A 24,265-nucleotide genomic window follows, 5' to 3' on the forward strand; every position below is an offset into this window, starting at 1 on the left:
GATGGTCCAAATTATTAATTACCAAGTAAATAGGAAAAATAATAAAACCAACCACATTAACTAGGTGAAAGAGATTTCTTGAGGCAGTCTAAGAAGGCTTAAAATAGAGGTAGGATTTAAACTGATCTAGGAAGAGTAAAATCAGGATGGGCAAAAAGATGGGAAGAGAAACAACTCCACGACAAATGTCATGAAAATAAATTATGAGAATTGTTATTCCAGAAAATATCTGTAAGATAAAATAAACTGTGATTCTCTCTTTGCTTTTTTTCCTCTGATGCAACCTGATTTGGGATCTTACACCAAATTAATTTTGTGTGTGGAAGAAGGCAAAGGCGAGAGTAGGAAGAGGGCAATCCGACAACAAAACAAAGGGAAGTATAGTCATATAGTTGCTTGTAATATAATGTAATGTAATGTAGTGTAATGTAATGTGTTGCAGGTGAAATAAAATGGAATCCACCGAGACCTGAAATTAGTAAGAATGAACTTGACGGCAACCAAGTGTGTTTCAGCAGAACAACCTCAGGAGGTTCATTTGTGGCCTCTGGTGTCCCACAGGCTCCCATACCTGACCGCTTTCCACCTTGTCAAATCACTGATCTTAAGGCAAAAATCCAAGGGAACAAATTTATTAATTTGACTTGGACAGCTCCTGGGGATGATTATGATCATGGAAGAGGTAAGCGGAATGTGGTGTGTGTAAAGTTTTTTCCGGCGAGATAAACACAACACCAGGCAAAGTGGGTGCAAGGCAAGATTTATTAAAAATGCTCTCCGGCGAAGTTTCAGGGCTCAGGAGAAGGGGAGCCAGGAAAGTTGCGCCGGGAGGAGGTGGGCACCCTCGGGCGAGGTTCCGCCACTCTGGAAAGCAGAGTGGCGGAAGTCGCCCCCAAGGCAGGGAGGAGGGGGCTTTTAAGGGGTCTCGGAGGAAGCTCAGGGGTCTTTTGGAAGTTTCCCTTATTTGGATATCCCACCTGCTCATCGGGATCCCATTGGTCCACAGGAGCCCGGGGCGGGGGTCTCAGATTCCTGCTTGGGCCTTTGTTCTCCTGTCCGAGCTCAGGTCTTGTGGCGGGAACTTTCGCCATCTTTAGTAGCCCTTCCTGCCAGCCCAACATTCCGACCTTTTGCTTAATATAATGTTGTCAGGGGCGTCGACTGGGTTCTGGCTACTTCCTGCTGACAGGGGGCGTCGTCATGGGGGTAGTCGAAAGTGGGCAGGGAGAGTAGGGCTGGAGGAGGAGTTGATTGACAGATACTCAGGCAAGTTCTTGTAGGCAACCCTGCAAGTACCGGAAAAGACAGGGAGCAACTGAGATTAGGAGGAGGATTATGCTTACAGGTCCCGCCAGAGGGAGCAGCCAGGTTACCCAGTTGTAGGGGTCCAGGCCCCAGGAGGATGTGTCTCGCCATGTGCTTGGATCCGATCCCTGAGTTCTTTGATCCTGGAGGTAACTATATGATTGGTTAACAAAGTAACAACATTCTTCATTTAATAATAGGCAGGTCCCCCCTTTTTCGGCGGTCAGAAGGTCTAAGGCCCGTCGGTTCTGTAGAGAGCTAAGGCTGCCAGGCTGGTGACTTGCATCTGTAGGGCTGTGAGGGAGTCAGCAACCCGTTCCGTGTCATCATTCAGGGCTTGGGAGAGTTTGTAAGAAAAAAGTCTATGGAGGTTCCTATCCCCGCTGTTCAAGTTGCCACCCCTGTGGCTATTCCTGCCCCTGTTATGAATGGGAGGTGGGCAGCCCTTCCTCCATGGTGTTGGGGAAATAGGATGTACAGCAGCTGGGATTCAGAGTAGATGGTGGTAGAAGGAGATAGTAGAATGAATATACAGCCCAGGGGAGTCATTAGTGGTCAGGCAGCGATAGATTCCCTGAGGGCACAAGAGAAATATTCCCGAGGGAGTACAGTACAGGGGGGAGGAATTAGTGATATGGCAGCTGCGGTGGTAAGGGAGGACACATTAATAATATGTATGTTTCCCCCGATGGGGCCCATATGGACTGTATTATTTGTGGCCCTGAAGTTGGGGAGTGGCCAGTCAATAGGGAGGGGTATCCCTAAGACATAGAGTGAGGTAAGGTAGATAGGATAAAAGAGGCGGGGAAATGGCTGGAGGGCTGTGATTTCTAAGAAAGGGCCGGCCGTATAGTAATTCAAATGGGCTTAAGCCTGAAGACCTGCGGGGGGCGTAGCCAGGAGTCTGGTGAGAGCCATAGGCAAAAGTGTAGGCCAGGAAAGATGGGTTTCTAGGGTAGATTTGGTGAGTTGGGCTTTGAGCAGCCTGTTGGCCTTTTCTACCTTACCGATGACTGTGGGTGGTATGGGATGTGAAGTTTCCAGGTTGAGGCTCTCAGCTACCTGTTGGGTTACACTGGAGATGAAGGCAGGTCTGTTGTCCGACTGGAGGGTCCGGGGCAATCCGAACCTCAGGATGATGCGCTCGATGAGTATTGTAGCCACTATGTCCGCTGTTTCCCAGGCCATGAGGTATGCTTCGATCAAGCCTGTGAATGTATTTTATGGCGAGGCATGGGAGTGAAGTCCAGGTGTCAGTCTTCCCCCGGCTGATGACCTCGGAGCTGTTGGTTAGGCCCTGGATTCCTCCTTGTGAATTCACGGCAGAACAGGTTTTGCAAGCCCTGTGGACAACTTCGATTACCTTAGATAAGGAAGGATGATAGAACAATGGCTGAAGAAATTAGTGGAGAGCCTATGAGCCACTATGGAGGGATTGGTGGATGTCAGTAATCAAGGTGTGCACCAGATTGCCTGGCAGGGCAATCCTGTCCTGGATGTAGATCCACCCCTTATCTGGCAAGGGTATAGGCAGTAAAGTTGCAGGGTTTAAGCGGGGAGAGGTAGAGAGAGAGAGATGCGGGTTCTCTAGGAATAGCAGATGGAATAGCTGGAGACGAGGAGTCAGATGGGCCAGGGATCGGTGGCTAAGGAGCTCTGTGAGTCAGCAGGAGAGTAGACCGTGATGGGCTGCCCTAAGGTCATGTTGAGGGCCTTAGAGGGGGGTACTTGATATTCCTTGGCCCCCAGAAAGCTAAGTAGGGTGGAGGTGTCGTCTTGGGAGACCGAGAGGGAGGGGCTACAGAGGAGGAGGTCATCCACATATGTAGTAGAGTCCTGGCCTTAAGGACGCACTGCTGTTAAGTCTGTAGGCCTGGCCGAAAATGTGAGGGCTGTCCCTGAACCCCTGGGGTAGAACAGTCCAAGTTAATTGTCCAGAAGCATGCGTGTCAGGATCCTCCCAGGTGAAGGCAAAAAGAAAATAGGAATCAGGGTGCAAGGGGACGGTGAAAAAAGCGTCCTTTAGCTCCAGTACAGTAAAGTGAGAGGTGTTTGGGGGAATGCAAGACAGTAGGGTTAGGAACGACTGGGTGGAGGGGGACCACGACCTCGTTGATAAGCCTAAGGTCTTGTACCAGTCGATAAGCCCCTGAGGGCTTGCGTACTGGGAGGATGGGGTGTTACAGGGGGAAATGATGGGGATCAGGAGTCCCTGACGTTAAAGCCGTTCTATGATAGTTTCAGGCCCTGGCGGTGGGCTAAGGAAATAGGCAACTGAGCTTGAGGGAAACTTAGAGTTATCCTTAAGCTGTACTTTAACCGGGGTAAGGTGGGAAGCAATGATGGGTTCTGAGGTGTCCCACACCTGAGGGTCTACAGTAGGTAGGTCATCTGGAGTGGGGGTCGAGGGAGTGGAGAGGTGTAGGATGAGACGGGTTGAGGTGGATAGAGGGGAGGAAGGGGAGAGGCAGATAGTTGCCCTTAGTTTCTGGAGAATGTCCCTACCCAGTAGAGGGACCAGGCAGGAAGGAATCATAGGAACGAGTGGGGGAAGGGAAACCCATCCAGGCTACAGGTAAGGGGAAGGGTCACCCTAGGATTGGAGGAGGTCCCATCGATCCCCATAACAGTAATTGGTGAGGTTCGAGTAAGTCCCGAGTAGGAAGGCAGAACAGAGTAGGTAGCCCCCGTGTCCAGCAAAAAAAGAGATGGACTTACCCGCTACCTGGAGCATAACCCTGGGCTCGGCCTGGGTGAGAGGGGTGGCTGAGTCTGGGCTTCGTCAGTCGTCCTCCAATCCAAGCAGTTGAAAGGCCAGACTTACTGTCTCGGGGGGTCCCCCACGTTGAGGCGCCGAAGATACCCCGAGGTTAGGGCAGTCGGATTTCCAGTGGCCCATCAAATGGCGTTGAGGGCAAGGCCGAGTTGGCAGCTTTGGATTGGGGCACTGGCGAGCCCAATGTCCCTCGGCCCTGCATTTGAAACAGGCCCCCCGGCGGGGTGCGATTGGTTTCCCCTCTCTGCTGGCTCCCAGAGCCGGCCGGCCGCAGGGCTGCTACCAAGGCTTGGGTCTGCAACTGAACCTTTTGCTGGAATATGGCTTGTCGTTTAAGCTCAGCCGCCTCCTCACGGGAATTAAAGACCTTAAATGCCATTTTCACCAAGTCAGAAATGGGGGTCTGAGGGTCCTCCTCAGCCTTCTTTAACTTTCTCTGTATATCCGGTGCTGATTGAGAGATAAAATGAGTAGCCAGTACCGTGGCCCCCGCAGGAGAGGCAGGGTCCAAGCGAGTGTACTGGGTTAAAGGTTAGGTCAACTGGTTAAGAAACATGGTGGGGTTGTCGTAGGGGCCTGGACAATATCCCTAATCTTGTCGTAATTAACGGCCTTATTAGAGGCTGCCCTCATGCCGGCTATGAGACACTGGACCATGCGGTCGCGGTGCCAGTGGCCATCTTGGCCATCCTGATAATCCCAACCTGGTTCTACAGCTGGGACCGCCCGGGCTCCAGCATCAGTGAGCTGGACCTGATCCGCGTGCTCCTGGGCAGCAGCCTGGATGCATTCCCTCTCCTCTATGGTGAGGGTGGTGGTCTGGACCACATGTAAATCATGCCAGGTGAGGTCATAGGCTTGGGCCAGATACTGGAATTCTTTAATGTAGTTATCAGAACTGGCCGAAAAGGAGCCCAAACGTTTCTCAATTTGGGAAAGGTCCTGTAGAGAGAAGGGCGCATGAACTCAAACTTCCTCAACTCCAGCAACCTCCCTTGGGGGGCAGACTAACTCAGCGGGGGGCTTTCGAGCCCTAGTGCTGCTGGAGCCACACAGACACATTCACGCAGTCAGGCACTCTTCAGATTCAAACAGATTGGACACCCTCTCCTTTGGGTATCCCTGGCTAATGGGAGGTGATCAGTCTCCCCTTCCATTCTTTACGAAAGGTACGAAAGGATCTAGCTCAAACAGTAGCCCTGCGGCTGTTACAACAGAATTCAATTAAGCACAAAAGGTGTTTACCAACAGATTTCAAAAGCGTAAACCTAGTTCTGGGACCAGCGCTCTGGTATTTTATCCCATTCGGTTAACGGTTACCAAAGACTTTGAATGCTACCTTAAGAATGACCCATTAAAACTCTGAGACACAAGTAACCAGCAGTTCTAGTCATCTCTTTGCTAGCAGATTTTAACAAATAACAAGAGCCTACTTGACCTTCAGTAAACTTTGATTGGAGTTTCCCGTTTACTGCGGATAAATTTGTCAGGAGTTCGGATAGGAGTGGGCAGGGAGAGAAGGAGGGGTAGACGAGAGCGCTGGTTCAGAAATCCTGAATTTAAGGGACCTTGGGGTGAAGGATCGCGGTAAAGAGGAGGAGGAGGAGGAACCAGAGGCCCTCTTGTCAGTGGATGGGTGAAGCTGTCCGGGGGTTCAGAGAGAGGAGACGGGGAGGAGAGGTCCGAGTCTTTGGGAGCAGTGGGTGGCAGGGTAGGGGGAGGGGAGCGGGCCAAGAGGACCTGTGAGGTGGATCAGTGAGAGCAGAGGAAGGGGCGAGAGTGCAGAGTCCAGAAAGCTGGACATAAGGGACCTTGGCCCATCTGCCTTGGTGCCTGCCGAGGTTATTTAGGTCCATGAAAGTCTGATAGTTAAACGTGCCTTCCAGAGGCCATTGGGACTGATTGTCTAATCGGTATTGTGGCCAAGCGACAGTACAGTAACGTCGTTTTCGCAGGTCCTGGTCCAGTTCCAGGGTTTTAAGATTGGCCAGCAGGCCTAAAACACCCCCGGGATGTTTTAGGGTCGAATTTGGATTGGGAGGTCCCCACGATTCGTTGCCGGGCAACCCGAGGGCTGGAGGAAGGCGTCCCCTCGTCCACCACTGGGTTGCGGAAAAACTGTGTCGACTGCCGTAGAGGTTAGGACGTCTCCCAGCCTCTCGGAGTCACGGAGGTCACCTGGTGACCGGCGGGGTCCACCCTGACGCGGCCGCGATTAGGGCAGGGCTTTCCGGAAGGAGGCGCGGAATCGGGGAAACTCACCACAGCTTCGGAAGTGGCGTTCGGAAAGGCAGGTCCGGTTCAGCCAGGGAAAGGAGAGAGCCTCCCCACTGTGTGGGGGCTCAATCTCCTTCCCGGGTCTCGGCACCAAATGTAAAGTTTTTTCCGGCGAGATAAACACAACACCAGGCAAAGTGGGTGCAAGGCAAGATTTATTAAAAATGCTCTCCGGCGAAGTTTCAGGGCTCAGGAGAAGGGGAGCCAGGAAAGTTGCGCCGGGAGGAGGTGGGCACCCTCAGGCGAGGTTCCGCCACTCTGGAAAGCAGAGTGGCGGAAGTCGCCCCCAAGGCAGGGAGGAGGGGGCTTTTAAGGGGTCTCGGAGGAAGCTCAGGGGTCTTTTGGAAGTTTCCCTTATTTGGATATCCCGCCTGCTCATCGGGATCCCATTGGTCCACAGGAGCCCGGGGCGGGGGTCTCAGATTCCTGCTTGGGCCTTTGTTCTCCTGTCCGAGCTCAGGTCTTGTGGCGGGAACTTTCGCCATCTTTAGTAGCCCTTCCTGCCAGCCCAACAGTGTGAACCGTGTAAAGGAGTTTTCCAGCCAATAGGGGTGCAGAAGGAGGTGAGGCAGACAGACATGTTATGGTGCATGGGGAAGACAGGAAGCAAGAGGGATTGTGAATGTCCTATGAAATGAAAGGTTAGGATTTTTAAATAGGAGAGGTTTAGAACCTGGAAAGCTGGCCCACATTTATCTTTTAAGAGGTTTCAACCAGTAACAGGCAATCTTTAGATTTTTTTGAAATCTTACCAAACTGTCTTTTAATAAACCCCATTCTTAGCAATCACTCTGGAAAGGCTTGGGAATACAGCATAGATCTCTATGGAGCAGAACTGACCTTTGGGAGAAAACTCGGGTCCTACTAGATTTTTGTCTTGAGGTATAGTCTTCAGATGGCAGCATGGACATCATAGAAATGCTTGTTAGAAATGAACTCCAGTCCCCAATGAGACCTACAAAACCAGAATCTGTCTTTTAAGGTCCCTGGGTATTTTTTATGTACATGAAAATTTGAGAGGCACTGTACCCCAAACTTCTCTATAAATAATAAACAATAAGCAATAGTTTAAAGACTTCCTCTCTCAGCCAGATGCATATACAGAAATGCTGATCAAGACTTTAGCTCATGCCTGCCCAGTTTTAATTATTTATTTATTTATTTATCGAGAGAGCACGAGCATGCACGTGATGGGGAAGAGTGGAGACAGGTGAAGGAGTAAGGGCAGAGGGAGAGGGAGAATCTTAAGTAGGCTCCATGCCCAGCAGGAAGCTCTTCAGGGCTTAATCTCACCACCCTGAATCATAACCTGAGCCAAAATCAGGTAAAGATGCTTAACCAACTGAGCCACCCAGGCACCCCTTGATCCAGTTTTACATTTATCACTCTGTTGCGATACACAAACAAGGATGTAAAAAGAATACTAATGCTTATAAATATGGACCATCAACTACATTTATTCACTAGAACTTTATAGAATGGTAATATAGTTTCTTATAGACTTAAAACTTCTATAACACTTGAGAATTACAAGTCACGATTTTTTTTCTTTTTAGCTCTCAAATATATCATTAAAATAAGTGCAAGTATTCTTGATCTCAGAGACAATTTCACTGAATCACTTCAAGTGAACACATCTGATCTTATCCCGAAGGAGGCCAACTCTAAGGAAGTCTTCGTGTTTACACCGGAAAACATCCCTTTTGAAAATGGCACGGATCTCTTCATTGCAGTTCAGGCTGTTGATAAGTCTAATCTCAAGTCAGAAATCTCTAATATTGTGGGAGTGTCTTTGTTTATTCCTCCACCGACTCCTCCAGAGATACCTACTCCTCCTTGTCCTGATATCAATGTCAATAGCACCATTCCTGGCCTTCACATTTTAAAAATAATGTGGAAGTGGCTAGGGGAATTGCAGCTGTCAGTAGCCTTGGGCTGAGTTTCATGAGATGAATAAATCATCCACCCTTCTTTTGATTATAAAATTCTCCAAAATGTATTTTAAACTTTCCCGTAGAGGGTGATATAATAAAATCAAATGCTAAACAACTGGCTACATATGTATAAAGACTATCATTTAAATCCAGAAGTTTAATCACACAGGCATTTATTAATGATTTTTTAAAAAGATTTTGTTTATTTATTTGACAGACAGAGATCACAAGTAGGCAGAGAGACAGGAGGAAGTAGGCTCCCTGTGAGCAGAGACCACCCCCCCCCCATGTGGGGCTCAATCTCAGGACCCTGGGATCATGACCTGAGCCATCCAGGCACCCCTATTAATGATTTTTAAAGAAGAGGTGCTTGCATCAATAAATGAAAGTATGTTTAATTCATTTTAAGGAGCTTTGCCAATTAAAAAAGAACATGTAATTGCATGTGAAAGGTGCTAGGTCCAACTATCTAAATATAAAAGGCACAACTTGCTATTTGTATCAACATTACCAGGAAAATGGCTCTTCTCTAAATTTGCAAGGATTACCCATTTCAGGAAGAGATTGCATTGCAGAAAGAAACAGTAGGATGATGTCTCCTTAGGCATAGAAATGTATGTTATGTGCATGAAATTACAAGTCAGTGATGCTTAAAGCCACAGTGGTGGGAGATGAGGTAGGAAATGTAGGTTCAAGCCAGATGTGAAGTAGAAGTGACTAAGAAATAAATGTTTTTGTGTGTGTGTACTTTGTGCTAAATGCTCTACCAATGCCCCATATGCATTTTCTTATGGAGTACAATTCAGTTCATTCAACAAATGTTCCTCAGCTGCCCATGCTAGGTCCTGAGTAGAAAAAAAAAAAAAAAAAAAGAGTAAGAGTTTGGTTTTTTTTCCTCTAGGTAATAAAGAACATCTGAGGATATCTGATTTTTTTTTTTTAATTAAGAGGCATATAATCAGAACTATGCTTCAAAAGAGGTACTTTGAGGACCATGTGAAGAACTGAATAAAGGTTGGAGATGTGTGACAGATTAAACGGGAAGGAGAAGAAATGGAAAAAAAGAGCCAAATAAACTTAGCAGTATGACAGTCCCCACAGAGACTGATCACAAACTGCAGGGCCTCCCAGAAGTATTACTGCAAAAGACAGTTCAGGTTCTCAGTTCATTAGCATAATGAGTTCAAGATGTGGGTGGCTCTCTGATTGAAAATAAACTATTTTCAATAGGAGATTTTTCTACATAGGCCCCAAATTTATTTCTATGTAGATCTTCCTTATTTCAAAATAGGATTTCAGGTACCTTAGAGATACATTCAATAAACACAATAAAAAATTAAGAAAAATTAAATAAGTATATACTAAAAATAAAAGGAAGGTTCAGTACATCCAGTGCCCAATATAATGTTCTGTACAATTGCTATATCCTAGTCGCACATTTTATTTTGAGCTTCCAAGTAGGCAGAACAAAGGAAATATACAGAGTAACAAAATTAACAGAGTCTACAGTGGAAAACACATCAGAGGCTCAGGAGGAGCCAGGTGAAGTTTTACCCATAGATTCTTAATAAATTAGGGAACTGTGATATTAAGGGCTGCAGCCTCAGTGGCATCTATATCATAATCACAATAGCAAGTTTAACAGAGTGCAGATCACAGCATTCTTCTCTGTAATCCCACATCACTGTGATGTTACAGTGGAGTGATGTCCCAGCATTATTTAGGAAAGACAATTATACAGGGGGGAATCAAGCTCTTGAGTTTGCTCCAAAGATAAATTTTGGAGTAATGGATTGCCTGTCCTTCAGAACATTTTCTAACTCAAACTTTCATTATAGCAAGTTTGTTATAATAATTGAACAGCAGAGAGTTCTGAGGCTAGGAAAACAACGATGTTCTAAACTTCAGCATTGCTTATTAAGGACACATCCAGGTACTCGGCCAACCAAATGGACAGAAGGTCAAATCAAAGTCTTCTTCTGAAAGTTACACACATATGACCAGAGGGCACACATATGACCAGAGGGCCACTCACCTAAGCCATGTGGAAAAATGGACCTGATGTCTTCAACTCAGCCCCATAGAACTTGGCTGCTATGGGTTTCACTTGGATAATGTCTAAATCACTCATTGAGATTTTAATGTCCCATTTGGGCAAACTCATGGGATAAGGCCAGGAACTACACAGGGATGTATAGTGTTAGTTCAGAGAAAAGATAAATGTCAGCATGTAAATAAGAAAGCAGAGAATGGCAAAGAAAAACATTTTTATTTCCTCTGGGATGTAGGGAAGCTTGTTGCAAAATGAATCTGGAGTCATATGTGGCAATAAAACAAAAAACAACAACAAAACCCCCCAAATTTTGCCTTATGCCATTACTACCCCACAACCACCTTAGTTTTTTTTGTTTTGTTTTTAGTTTCTCCTAAGCCACTTAAGTGAGTGGGTGAATCTGGTGAATATATCTAAGACATTATTAACTTAGGACTTTCCTTTATTGGAAAGTTTTACTCTGCTTCCCCTGTGAATCTTCTCTATGCCTTTGTTACTCAACTGAACCTGAACCCTTATTGGAAGACTCCCTTTTCTCTAGAAGATAGTACTCCTCCCAATGCACAAGTACCAGGGCTGGGTGGGGAGCAGTATTCTCTAAGCTCCCCTTTGCAACTTCCAAACTAGTCCATTACTCCTATGGTCTCATGTTTGTTTTTCATGGGTTTTTGGAGAAAGTCTTCATCCTAATCTATCACTGATCTATGTCATCATCCATCTATTTTCTTCACTGTCATCTACCAATTTCACCTAAGACAGGCACCTGGGTAACAATGTTTCCCCCTTGCCTGCTAAAATCATACTGCCTAGTATCAGAAACGATATGAATGAATCCATCAATATCTTAGCCTGAAAATTCTTTGATCTTCACCCCATCTCCACTAAACTTTAGCAAACTATTGGACTGATTCATGCCTACACACACACACACACACACACACACACACACACACACACTTTTTTCTTTAAGATTTATTTGAGAGAGAGAAAGAGACAGAGCACAAGCAGAGGGAACTGCAGGCTCCCTGCCAAGCAAGGAGATGGATGCAGGATTCCATCCCAGGACTCCGGGATCATGACCTGAACTGAAGGCAGATGCTTAACCGACTGAGCCACCCAGGTGTCCCATATATATATAATTTTAAATATTTTATCTATTTATTTGACAGAGAGAGACAGCAAGAGAGGGAACACAAGATGGGGGTGTGTATGAGAGGGAGCATCAGGCTTCCTGCTGAGCAGAGAGCCTAATAAGGGGCTCCATCCCAGGACCCCGGGATCATGACCTGAGCCAAAGGCAGATGCTTAATGACTGAGTCACCCAGGTGCCCCAAAAGTGCCTTTTTCTAAGTAAAAAAATGAGAGAAAAAAGATGAGAGAATATTGACAATTCCACATGGTTTGGTCAATATTTCTTTTTTAAAAAGATTTTTATTTATTTATTTGAGAGAGAGAGTGCATGCACATGAGCTGGGGCTCAGGGGAAGAGAGGAAGAGGGAGAAGCAGGATCCCCACCTATCAGGGAACAGGATGAAGGACTTGATCTCCTATTACTTCTAAGGCCCAATCCAGAACTAATAATGGCATAGAACAACCTCATATATGAAATCTTAAAATCCAAAAACCTATTCTGACCACAATGTCTTAACTTCTGAGTTGTTCACTTCCTAACCCACTAAACTGGCTTTGCAATTTTATGATGACCTCTCATTACTCGATAGCCTCTATTACCCAGCCCATTCTCTTTTTTTCTGTACACCCTGATATGGTGTGTCACTTCAAGTATCCCCTTGACAACCCCTTCCATTCCCTCATCTACTTCTACTTATCTTGTTACCATACCTGCCCTGAAAGCCCCTAGCTTTGCATTAAGCATATTGTCTGTGTGCTAGAGGCATTCATTTATCCATTCAACAAAAAAAATTTTTAAGTATCTACACAGTGTCCCAAGTACTGTGTTAGATGCCAAAGATACAATGAGTGGACAAATCAGGTAATCGTTTCTGCTCTTAAGGAGTTTATAGCCAGCTGGCAATAAACAAGCAAGCAGGCAAGTAACAATGCACAATATGTAGGTGCTGTTTTGGGGGAAGCATCTATTTTAAGAACCTATAGTTTGGTAGCCAGTCCACATGTGATGTCTGCCAAAGGAAGTGATATTTAATGTCATAATGTCTGGCTAAAAACTAAGAGAAGGAAAAGAAACAAAATGATCCTAAACAAACTTCCATTTCTCCAAATATTACTGCATCTTTCCCGTTGGTCAAAATTTATTGCCAGATGGAAGCTGGAGTGACTCTGGAATCAAGTTCTTTTCATTCACTCGATGATAATCCAATCAGCAACATCAGAAAAAGAATGAGAAAGAAAATATAAACACCATGTTTTTAAAATTATACTTTAGCTACCTGCATGTGAACCCAATGAATTCTACATGCTCCCAGATAATCCTACATGGTTTCAGACTTTTAAGGAAATATCAAAGTCTTTCCAAAGAACGTGCTGTCTAACAATGTTCATTAAAACAGAAGACAAATCAGTGAGACAGTGCTCAAGAAAGCTTACAGTAAAATTTCACCAAAATGGTCAAAGATGACAATCTTAATAAGAACTAAATAATGAGGGCAGGAAATTCATTGAATTAGGAAGCCTAAGCAGTGCATAGTTATTGTAATTGAGAAAAATCTATTTAACCCATTTCTGGGCACCCAATGTGAGAAGGGAAACATGTTAAATTGTTCTTCTTAGCCTATTTAATTGTTAGTAGAGATAAATCTTTTCCTAAATATCAGAAGTAATCCCAAATCCATTAGAAAAACAACAACAACAACAAAACATATGTGATGAGCTGCAGAATGGATAGCACAATGCATACTATAGAGGGCAGAGCAAGCTTGTGCATGATTCTAGCAGGAACAGAACTAAGGCTAAGCCTACTCATAGGGTTTAGCCATGAGACCCAGAGCAATACTTCAAGGAACCAGACAACCAGTCTACTTAGAGGAAGCCTTATTCAGTATCTGGGGGTTGGAAAGCAGAATACTACCATGACCATGATTATCCCACTGACTTGGGGGTGTGGAAGAGGTGTTGGTAGAGGGAGTTGTGAGCAGGGTTTCAGGGCTTTGAGCACAAAAATAGAAAGGTATTACATTATCACCATCATCATTTGCTCTGTTACCTGATACTGATAACAGCCATCACTTACCGGATTTTACCAAGTGCTACGCACTAAGTGCTTTCCATACTCACAACCTGGCCCTCCCCTAATATTTGAGAGGCCTGGGGACAAAAGTACAAACAAGGGACCCACCTAAAATATGTCTAAATATGCAAACATTATAAATCTGACTAACAAACTATTCAAAATGGTTTTGTTTTTTTTTGTTTTTTTTTACCTCCTCTCTTCACAAATATACCTTCATTATGACTTGGAAAGCCAGATTCAAATTTAAAATTTTTGGACTCCTCTATGGGTCGCTTGGGTGGCTCAGTCAGTTAAGCGTTCAACTCTTGATGTCAGCTCAGGTCTTGATCGCATGATCATGAGTTCAAGCCACATGTTGGGGTTTGAAAAAACAAAAATAAAATAAAATCCTTGGATGCCCCCCCCCAATGTCATGCTGGAATATGGCAGGTCAGGAAGAGATGGGCCATGGAGCACCCTTTTTTTCCTACTCTTCCCACCTCCAATCCTCACCATGAGGGACCTCATGTTCATGGGTGTGGCCCCTTCAAGCCCATGTACAATATCAACAGCAGCCCTTTGCCCATTTCTCTAGCCTGGAAATGCACACACTTCTGACATAATCTACTCTAGGGAGAACTGACCCTGGTACCCAAATCAGTTCTGGGCCATATAGATCATGGAAGGAGGATCATTAACTAATCAGGGAATTTCCGGTTTCAGGAATGAGTGGATGAGTGGTGTGTTCTAAAAGTGGAGAAGAGGGTCATCCACTTGAAGGGTACAATTCCTTAGCCCTCTGGACTCCTTGCCCCATAGAAAGGGCCAGTTACATAATTATGAGAACCTAGCACAAAATGAAAATGCAGGACTCCTTGTTCAAGCAGCAGTAACTAATGTTATTAAAGCTACCAAAATGAAAAGCTTTTTCCTTTCTTTCATAGTCTTTCTCAGCTTGTCCTGGTGTTTTAGTTATTTAAAGTTGTTCTAAATAAAAATAAATTATAATCTTAAAGTGCTTATATGACTGTAATATTCATCTTTCTATGTACAATGGGAGTCCTAAATGCAAACATAAGAATACCTAGCTTGTATGAAAAACACACACAATCTTTATTTTGTAGCTTGTACATGCATGCGTATTTTATTCTTGCCAGAATGGTGAAAACAGTGCACAAAACCAACTCGAGTTTTGTTTTGTTTTGTTTTTTTTAATTTCACATCTTATTACATGTGCTTTACCTTTAACTTCCTTGTAAAAAGAAGGAACTATGGGTGGCCCTATTTTTCCCTTTCCTTCTATACCATCATTTTCAACATAAGTAGTTAGCTAACAAAGGGAAGTAAAAACAAAAAAAAATACAATTTCTTCATTGTTTGTATTTCTTAGATTATCGTTGCCTTTTTTCTTGTTCAAAGAAAGTTCTGGGTTGAACTGAAAGCTCAGCCTCTCAGAGCTGTCAGGGAGACACCTACTCGATTGTAGACATAACATGTTCACCTGGTACTCACTTTGAGTCTCATTGAACTCCAGTGCATTGTGGGTCCACTCAGAATTCTGTGTTTGTGGGATATCATGAATGCTTTATGCAAACCGGGTTGCAAGGAATGGTACATGCTCATAGTGCATGTATTTCCTCTACTTAAATGCATGGCTTCATTTACAAAACACAAGCTCAAAGACAAAATTAATGAGAATTTCAAGACAATGACAGCAAAGCATTAAACCAAGCACAGGACATTTCTGAGTAGAGGGCCATTTGTGACTACACAGATCAGGCCTGTGAAGCCAAACCTGGAGGAGATACGATTATCAAAGAGCCAGAGCAGGGAACTCTATAGGGAAAAAATGTCACATTGAAAGGTTATAGGTGGTTTAGTCAGCTAGACACCTGACTCTTGATTTTGGCTCAGTTCATGATCTCAGGATGGTGATATGGGGCTCTGTACTGGGCATGCTTAAGATTCTCTCTCTCCCTTTTCCTCTGCCCCTCTACTCCTACACTACTAATACTCTCTCTCTTTCTCTCGAAAGAAAGAAAGAAAGAAAGAAAGAAAGAAAGAAAGAAAGAAAGAAAGAAAGTTAGTTAGTTATATAGATGGGCAACTAAGGCTTGGAGTTCGGTAAGCTGCCTGAAACAATTAGTTTTGAAATCTGGACACCAGCCTCTTCAATCAGTTTACCTTTACCCTCCTGAAACAGACACTTAGTTGTGTGAACTGGATCAACACTATACAAGCCTCATATTTTCAGATATTCTTTTCCCCATAGCCAAGAACTTCCAGGTTGATTCATTGGCAGACTGGCCCCAGCAACATAGTGGCAATGATACTATTGTTATGCATAAAGCATTAGCTTGATGAAGAGAGAGGAGGCAAGTGACTTTCCTTAGTAGTAATAAATAATTAGAACACACAATAATAAGAATAACAAGAATACTTATTGTTATTTAGTAGTAATAATGAGAAGAGCAAACATTTACCATGTGCCAGGTACTGTTCTAAGAGCTTCTGCTCTGTTATCGCATTGTCTTCCCAGAAAGTTTATGAGGTTGGTAATATTATTATCCACATTTTACAAATGAGGACGCAGAGGCAGAGTGGTCCAACAAATTGAGTATGGTCACACAGATAGTGACAAAGTCAGCATTTTGAACTCAGGCAGTTCTGATATTTTGAATCATCCTTATTGTTTCATAGATCCATCTTTACATTAGTCAGGTCTGTTTGCAGACAGTGGAACTAAACCAACTGACCCAAGATGATTAGTAACGTTTCTAGAATAATAGTACAAGGAACTATTTTGTCTGACATAACTAAAATCTCATGTTAACCAGTTTTTCATGCATTTTTTTTCAGAAAATAATTTTTAAATGTTCCCCTTATAGACCTAATTTTTTAATCATGTAACCAAGGCTCTATATGGAAACACATTTTATTTTTAATTCAACGTCCTGTATACCTTCCTTATCTAAACTTATATTATATCCAGGAACCAGGAAATAGGAGGAAAACTCTGCAGGCTCATAGAACTATTACAAGAAACTGTTCTCAACACAGCTATTAACTCTAGAATTGAGTGTCATTCAAATTTGCTACCTTACCGTACAGGATTGATTGATCCATTCAATTTCCACACTGGGAATAAGGGTATGTTCTAGACCTAATTTTCTTTTTTTTTTTTTTTTTTTTTTTTTTTTAAAGATTTTATTTATTTACTTGAGAGAGAGACAGTGAGAGAGAACATGAGCGAGGAGAAGGTCAGAGAGGGAAGCAGACTCCCCGTGGAGCTGGGAGCCCGATGCGGGACTCGATCCCGGGACTCCGGGATCATGACCTGAGCCGAAGGCAGTCGTCCAACCAACTGAGCCACCCAGGCGCCCCTAGACCTAATTTTCTAAGTGCTGTGAGCAATCCCACTGACTGGTAACAGCAACAACAAAATCCAAACTACTAAATTAAAAATATATGGAACACTATTTTTACTTTTAAAACTAACAATATGTTTTTAAATGTTAATATTTATAAAATGCAATGAGGTGTATCCTCTCAGATACTACCTTGTGAATTATAAATTATACCTGGGCACTGTCTTTCTAGAAAGCAACTGGCAATATCAAAGGTCACAAATATCTTCACCTCCTGACACATCAGTTTATGTCCAGGTATCTGTCATGAGGAAATAACTAAAAGTGCCAATAAAGATATTTATAGCAGCATTACCTGAATGATACCCAAACTGAAAGTCAATTTCAATGTCTAACAATAATAGTAAAGTATGATGTATTCATGTGGTGAAATTGTATTCAATCATTTTAAATGGGATTTATAAAATATTTTGACATAAGAAAATGAATGTCAATTTAAATATATGTATATAACCACTCACTAGTTATGGAATATTAGGCATGTTACTTATTTCTCTGTACTATAGCTTCTTTTTTTTTGGTAATATTCTTTTTTTTTTTAATTTTTATTTTTTATAAACATGTATTTTTATCCCCAGGGGTACAGGTCTGTGGATCAGCACTCACCAAAGCACATACTCTCCCCAATGTCCATAACCCCACCTGCCCTTCTCCCAACCCCTCTCCCCACAGCAACCCTCAGTTTGTTTTGTAAGATTAAGAGTCCCTTATGGTTTGTCTCCCTCCCAATCCCATCTTGTTTCATTGATTCTTCTCCTACCCACTTAAGCCCCCACGTTGCATCACCACTTCCTCATATCAGGGAGATCATATGATAGTTGTCTTTTTCTGCTTGACTTATTTCGCTAAGCATGATCCGCTCTAGTTTCATCCATGTTGTCGCAAATGGCAAGATTTCATTTCTTTTGATGGCTGCATAGTATTCCATTGTGTATATATACCACATCTTCCTTATCCATTCATCTGTTGATGGACATCTAGGTTCTTTCCATAGTTTGGCTATTGTGGACATTTCTGCTCTAAACATTAGGGTGCACGTGCCCCTTTGGATCACTACGTTTGTATCTTTAGGGTAAATACCCAGTAGTGCAATTGCTGGGTCATAGGGCAGTTCTATTGTCAACATTTTGAGGAACCTCCATGCTGTTTTCCAGAGTGGCTGCACCAGCTTGCATTCCCACCAACAGTGTTGGAGGGTTCCCCTTTCTCCGCATCCTCGCCAGCATCTGTCATTTCCTGACTTGTTGATTTTAGCCATTCTGACTGGTGTGAGGTGATATCTCATTGTGGTTTTGATTTGTATTTCCCTGATGCCGAGTGATATGGAGTACTTTTTCATGTGTCTGTTGGCCATCTGGATGTCTTCTTTGCAGAAATGTCTGTTCATGTCCTCTGCCCATTTCTTGATTGGATTATTTGTTCTTTGGGTGTTGAGTTTGCTAAGTTCTTTATAGATTTTGGACACTAGTCCTTTATCTGATATGTTGTTTGCAAATATCTTCTCCCATTCTGTCAGTTGTCTTTTGATTTTGTTAACTGTTTCCTTTGCTGTGCAAAAGCTTTTGATCTTGATGAAATCCCAATAGCTCATTTTTGCCCTTGCTTCCCTTGCCTTTGGCGATGTTCCTAGGAAGATGTTGCTGCGGTTGAGGTCGAAGAGGTTGCTGCCTGTGTTCTCCTCAAGGATTTTGATGGATTCCTTTCTCACATTGAGGTCCTTCATCCATTTTGAGTCTATTTTTGTGTGTGGTGTAAGGAAATGGTCCAATTTCATTTTTCTGCATGTGGCTGTCCAATTTTCCCAACACCATTTATTGAAGAGGCTGTCTTTTTTCCATTGGACATTCTTTCCTGCTTTGTCGAAGATTAGTTGACCATAGAGTTGAGGGTCTATTTCTGGGCTTTCTATTCTGTTCCATTGATCTATGTGTCTGTTTTTGTGCCAGTACCATGCTGTCTTGATGAAGACAGCTTTGTAATAGAGCTTGAAGTCCAGACTTGTGATGCCACCAACTTTGGCTTTCTTTTTCAATATCCCTTTGGCTATTCGAGGTCTTTTCTGGTTCCATATAAATTTTAGAATTATTTGTCCCATTTCTTTGAAAAAGATGGATGGTACTTTGATAGGAATTGCATTAAATGTGTAGATTGCTTTAGGTAGCATAGACATTTTTCACAATATTTATTCTTCCAATCCAGGAGCATGGAACATTTTTCCATTTCTTTGTGACTTCCTCAATTTCTTTCATGAGTACTTTATAGTTTTCTGAGTATAGATTCTGTGCCTCTTTGGTTAGGTTTATTCCCAGGTATCTTATGGTTTGGGGTGCAATTGTAAATGGGATTGACTCCTTAATTTCTCTTTCTTCTGTCTTGCTGTTGGTGTAGAGAAATGCAATTGATTTCTGTGCATTGATTTTATATCCTGACACTTTACTGAATTCCTGTACAAGTTCTAGCAGATTTGGAGTGGAGTCTTTTGGGTTTTCCACATATAGTATCATATCATCTGCAAAGAGTGATAATTTGACTTCTTCTTTGCCGATTTGGATGCCTTTAATTTCCTTTTGTTGTCTGATTGCTGAGGCTAGGACTTCTAGTACTATGTTGAATAGCAGTGGTGATAATGGACATCCCTGCCACGTTCCTGACCTTAGCGGAAAAGCTTTCAGTTTTTCTCCATTGAGAACGATATTTGCGGTGGGTTTTTCATAGATGGCTTTGATGATATTGAGGTATGTGCCCTCTATCCCTACACTTTGAAGAGTTTTGATCAGGAAGGGATGCTGTACTTTGTCAAATGCTTTTTCAGCATCTATTGAGAGTATCATATGGTTCTTGTTCTTTCTTTTATTGATGTGTTGTATCACATTGACTGATTTGCGGATGTTGAACCAACCTTGCAGCCCTGGAATAAATCCCACTTGGTCATGGTGAATAATCCTTTTAATGTACTGTTGAATCCTATTGGCTAGTATTTTGGTGAGAATTTTCGCATCTGTGTTCATCAAGGATATTGGTCTATAGCTCTCTTTTTTGATGGGATCCTTGTCTGGTTTTGGGATCAAGGTGATGCTGGCCTCCTAAAATGAGTTTGGAAGTTTTCCTTCCATTGCTATTTTTTGGAACAGTTTCAGGAGAATAGGAATTAGTTCTTCTTTAACTGTTTGGTAGAATTCCCCCGGAAAGCTGTCTGGCCCTGGGCTTTTGTTTGTTTGGAGATTTTTAATGACTATTTCAATCTCCTTACTGGTTATGGGTCTGTTCAGGCTTTCTACTTCTTCCTGATTCAGTTGTGGTAGTTTATATGTTTCTAGGAATGCATCCATATCTTCCAGATTGTCAAATTTGTTGGCGTAGAGTTGCTCATAGTATGTTCTTATAATAGTTTGTATTTCTTTGGTGTTAGTTGTGATCTCTCCTCTTTCATTCATGATTTTATTTATTTGGGTCCTTTCTCTTTTCTTTTTGATAAGTCGGGCCAGGGGTTTATCAATTTTATTAATTCTTTCAAAGAACCAGCTCCTAGTTTCGTTGATTTGCTCTATTGTCTTTTTGGTCTATTTCACTGATTTCTGCTCCGATCTTTATGATTTCTCTTCTCCTGCTGGGCTTAGGGTTTCTTTCTTGTTCTTTCTCCAGCTCCTTTAGGTGTAGGGTTAGGTTGTGTACCTGAGACCTTTCTTGTTTCTTGAGGAAGGCTTGTACCGCTATATATTTTCCTCTTAGGACTGCCTTTGTTGTGTCCCACAGATTTTGAACCGTTGTATTTTTTTTTAAAGATTTTATTTATTTATTTGACAGAGAGAAATCACAAGTAGACGGAGAGGCAGGCAGAGAGAGAGAGGGAAGCAGGCTCCCTGCTGAGCAGAGAGCCCGATGCGGAACTCGATCCCAGGACCCCGAGATCATGACCCGAGCCGAAGGCAGCGGCTTAATCCACTGAGCCACCCAGGGGCCCCTGAACCGTTGTATTTTCATTATCATTTGTTTCCATGATTTTTTTCAATTCTTCTTTAATTTCCCAGTTGACCCATTCATTCTTTAGAAGGATGCTGTTTAGTCTCCATGTATTTTGGTTCTTTCCAAACATCCTCTTGTGGTGAGTTCTAGCTTCAGAGCATTGTGGTCTGAAAATATGCAGGGAATGATCCCAATCTTTTGATACCGGTTGAGTTCTGATTTAGGACCAAGGATGTGATCTATTCTGGAGAATGTTCCATGTGCACTAGAGAAGAATGTGTATTCTGTTGCTTTGGGATGAAATGTTCTGAATATATCTGTGATGTCCATCTGGTCCAGTGTGTCGTTTAAGGCCTTTATTTCCTTGCTGATCTTTTGCTTGGATGATCTGTCCATTTCAGTGAGGGGAGTGTTAAAGTCCCCTACTATTATTGTATTATTGTTGATGTGTTTCTTTGATTTTGTTATTAATTGGTTTATATAGTTGGCTGCTCCCATGTTGGGGGCATAGATATTTAAGATTGTTAGATCTTCTTGTTGGAGAGACCCTTTGAGTATGACATAGTGTCCTTCCTCATCTCTTATTATAGTCTTTGGCTTAAAATCTAATTGATCTGATATAAGGATTGCCACTCCTGCTTTCTTCTGATGTCCATTAACATGGTAAATTCTTTTCCACCCCCTCACTTTAAATCTGGAGGTGTCTTCAGGCTTAAAATGAGTTTCTTGGATGCAGCATATAGATGGGTTTTGTTTTTTTATCCATTCTGATACCCTGTGTCTTTTGATTGGGGCATTTAGCCCATTAACATTCAGGGTAACTATTGAGAGATATGAATTTAGTGCCATTGTATTGCCTGTAAGGTGACTGTTACTATATATTGTCTCTATCCCTTACTGATCTACCACTTGTAGGCTCTCTCTTTGCTTAGAGGACCCCTTTCAAGATTTCCTGTAGAGCTGGTTTGGTGTTTGAAAATTCTTTCAGTTTTTGTTTGTCCTGGAAGCTTTTAATCTCTCCTTCTATTTTCAATGATAGCCTAGCTGGATATAGTATTCTTGGCTGCATGTTTTTCTCGTTTAGTGCTCTGAAAATATCATTTCAGCTCTTTCTGGCCTGCCAGGTCTCTGTGGATAAGTCAGCTGCCAATCTAATATTTTTACCATTGTATGTTACAGACTTCTTTTCCCGGGCTGCTTTCAGGATTTTCTCTTTGTCACTGAGACTTGTAAATTTTACTATTAGGTGACGGGGTGTGGGCCTATTCTTATTGATTTTGAGGGGCGTTCTCTGAACCTCCTGAATTTTGATGCTCGTTCCCTTTGCCATATTGGGGAAATTCTCCCCAATAATTCTCTCCAGTATACCTTCTGCTCCCCTCTTTCTATCTTCTTCTTCTGGAATCCCAATTATTCTAATGTTGTTTCATCTTATGGTGTCACTTATCTCTCGAAGTCTCCCCTCGTGGTCCAGTAGCTGTTTGTCCCTCTTTTGCTCAGCTTCTTTATTCTCTATCATTTGGTCTTCTATATCACTAATTCTTTCTTCTGCCTCATTTATCCTAGCAGTGAGAGCCTCCATTTTTTATTGCACCTCATTAATAGCTTTTTTGATTTCAACTTGGTTAGATTTTAGTTCTTTTATTTCTCCAGAAAGGGCTTTTATATCTCCTGAGAGGGTTTCTCTCATATCTTCCATGCCTTTTTCGAGCCCGCCTAGAACCTTGAGAATTGTCATTCTGAACTCTAGATCTGACATATTACCAATGTCTGTATTGATTAGGGCCCTAGCCTTCGGTACTGCCTCTTATTCTTTTTTTTGTGGTGAATTTTTACGCCTTGTCATTTTGTCCAGATAAGAATATATGAAGGAGCAAGTAAAATACTAAAAGGGTGGCAACAACCCCAGGACAATATGCTTTAACCAAATCAGAAGAAATCCCAAATTGTGCGGAGGGAGAAAGGGGATAAAAAGAGGTTCAAAAAGAAAGAAAGGAAAAAAAAAAGAAAAGAATTTAAAAAAAGAAAACGAATAAAGAAAAATATAAAAATGAAAATATATATATTAGATAAAGTAGTTAAAAAACGTTAAAAAAGAAAAGGGTAAAAGTTAAAAAATATTTTAGTAGAAGAAAAAAAAATGAAAAAGAAAAAAATTACATTAACTGCAAGACTAAAAAAATCACAGGGAAAAAAAAATAAAAAGAAAATCACAGGGAGAAAACCATGAATTCCGTGCTTTGCTTTCTCCTCCTCTGGAATTCTGCTGCTCTCCTTGGTATTGAAACCGCACTCCTTGGTAGGTGAACTTGGTCTTGACTGGATTTCTTGTTGATCTTCTGGGGGAGGGACCTGGTGTAGTGATTCTCAAGTGTCTTTGCCCCAGGCAGACTTGCACCGCCCTTACCAGGGGCGGGGCTGAGTAATCCAATCGGGTTTGCTTTCAGGAGCTTTTGTTCCCTGAGCGCTTTCCATAGAGTTCTGGAGGATGGGAATACAAATGGCGGCCTCCTGGTCTCCGGCCCGGAGGAGCCAAGAGCCCGGGGCCCCACTCCTCAGTGCGCCCTCAGAGAACTGCGCCCAGTTACTCCCATCTGCCTGACCTCCGGCCGTGCTGAGCTCACCGAGCCTGCGACCGGTTCAAGGTAACCCCGAGCTGCGAGCTTACTGTCAGCTCTGTCTCTGTAGCCAGCTTTCCCGTTCCAATACCGCAAGCTCTGCGACACTCAGATACCCCCGATCCTTCTGTGACCCTGCGGGACCTGAGGCCACGCTGACCCCGCATGGGCTTTGCCCCGATTTAGCCTCTGGAGCTATGTCCCTCAGTGGAACAGACTTTTAAAAGTCCTGATTTTGTGCTCTGTTGCTCCGTCGCTTGCTGGGAGCCGGCCCCTCCCCCCGGGGTCTATCTTCCCGTCGCTTTGGATTCACTTCTCTGCCAGTCCTACCTTTCAGAAAGTGGTTGTTTTTCTGTTTCCAGAATTGCTCTTCTTCTTCTCTTCGATCTGCCGATGGATTTGCAGGTGTTTGCAATCTTTAGATAAGCTATCTAGCTGATCTCCTGCTAGCTGATGTAGTCTCAGCCTGCTACTTCTCCGCCATCTTGACTCCTCCTCCCTACTATAGCTTCTTTATCTGTAATGGAGATAATAAGTCCTATCACAGGATTGGTGATAGAAGATTAATTGAACAAACGCAAATAGAGTGGTTAGAGCAGGACCTGGCACAGAGGAATCACTAAGGCAATATTAGTTACCTCATTACTTCCTTCATCTTCATCCTTATTCCAAATACCACCAGCAACTTTCACAGAGCTAGAACAAATAATCCTAAAATTTGTG

General features: G+C 42.9%; 1 protein-coding gene across 1 annotated transcript in view; it reads left to right on the plus strand.

Moving 5' to 3' along the window:
• Positions 1-8,412, plus strand: part of CLCA1 (chloride channel accessory 1) — a 36,639-nt gene extending 28,227 nt beyond the window's left edge. The window contains exons 13-14 of the mRNA XM_045064810.1: positions 443-682; positions 7,915-8,412. Coding sequence (XP_044920745.1) covers positions 443-682; positions 7,915-8,297 — 623 coding nt within the window. The 3' untranslated portion in view covers positions 8,298-8,412. The remainder of the gene's footprint in view (positions 1-442; positions 683-7,914) is intronic.
• Positions 8,413-24,265: the final 15,853 nt, after the last annotated feature.

The sequence above is a fragment of the Mustela putorius genome, unplaced genomic scaffold (assembly GCF_011764305.1).
Source record: "Mustela putorius furo isolate JIRA1106 unplaced genomic scaffold, ASM1176430v1.1 tig00003853_pilon_pilon_pilon, whole genome shotgun sequence".
NCBI lineage: Eukaryota > Metazoa > Chordata > Mammalia > Carnivora > Mustelidae > Mustela > Mustela putorius.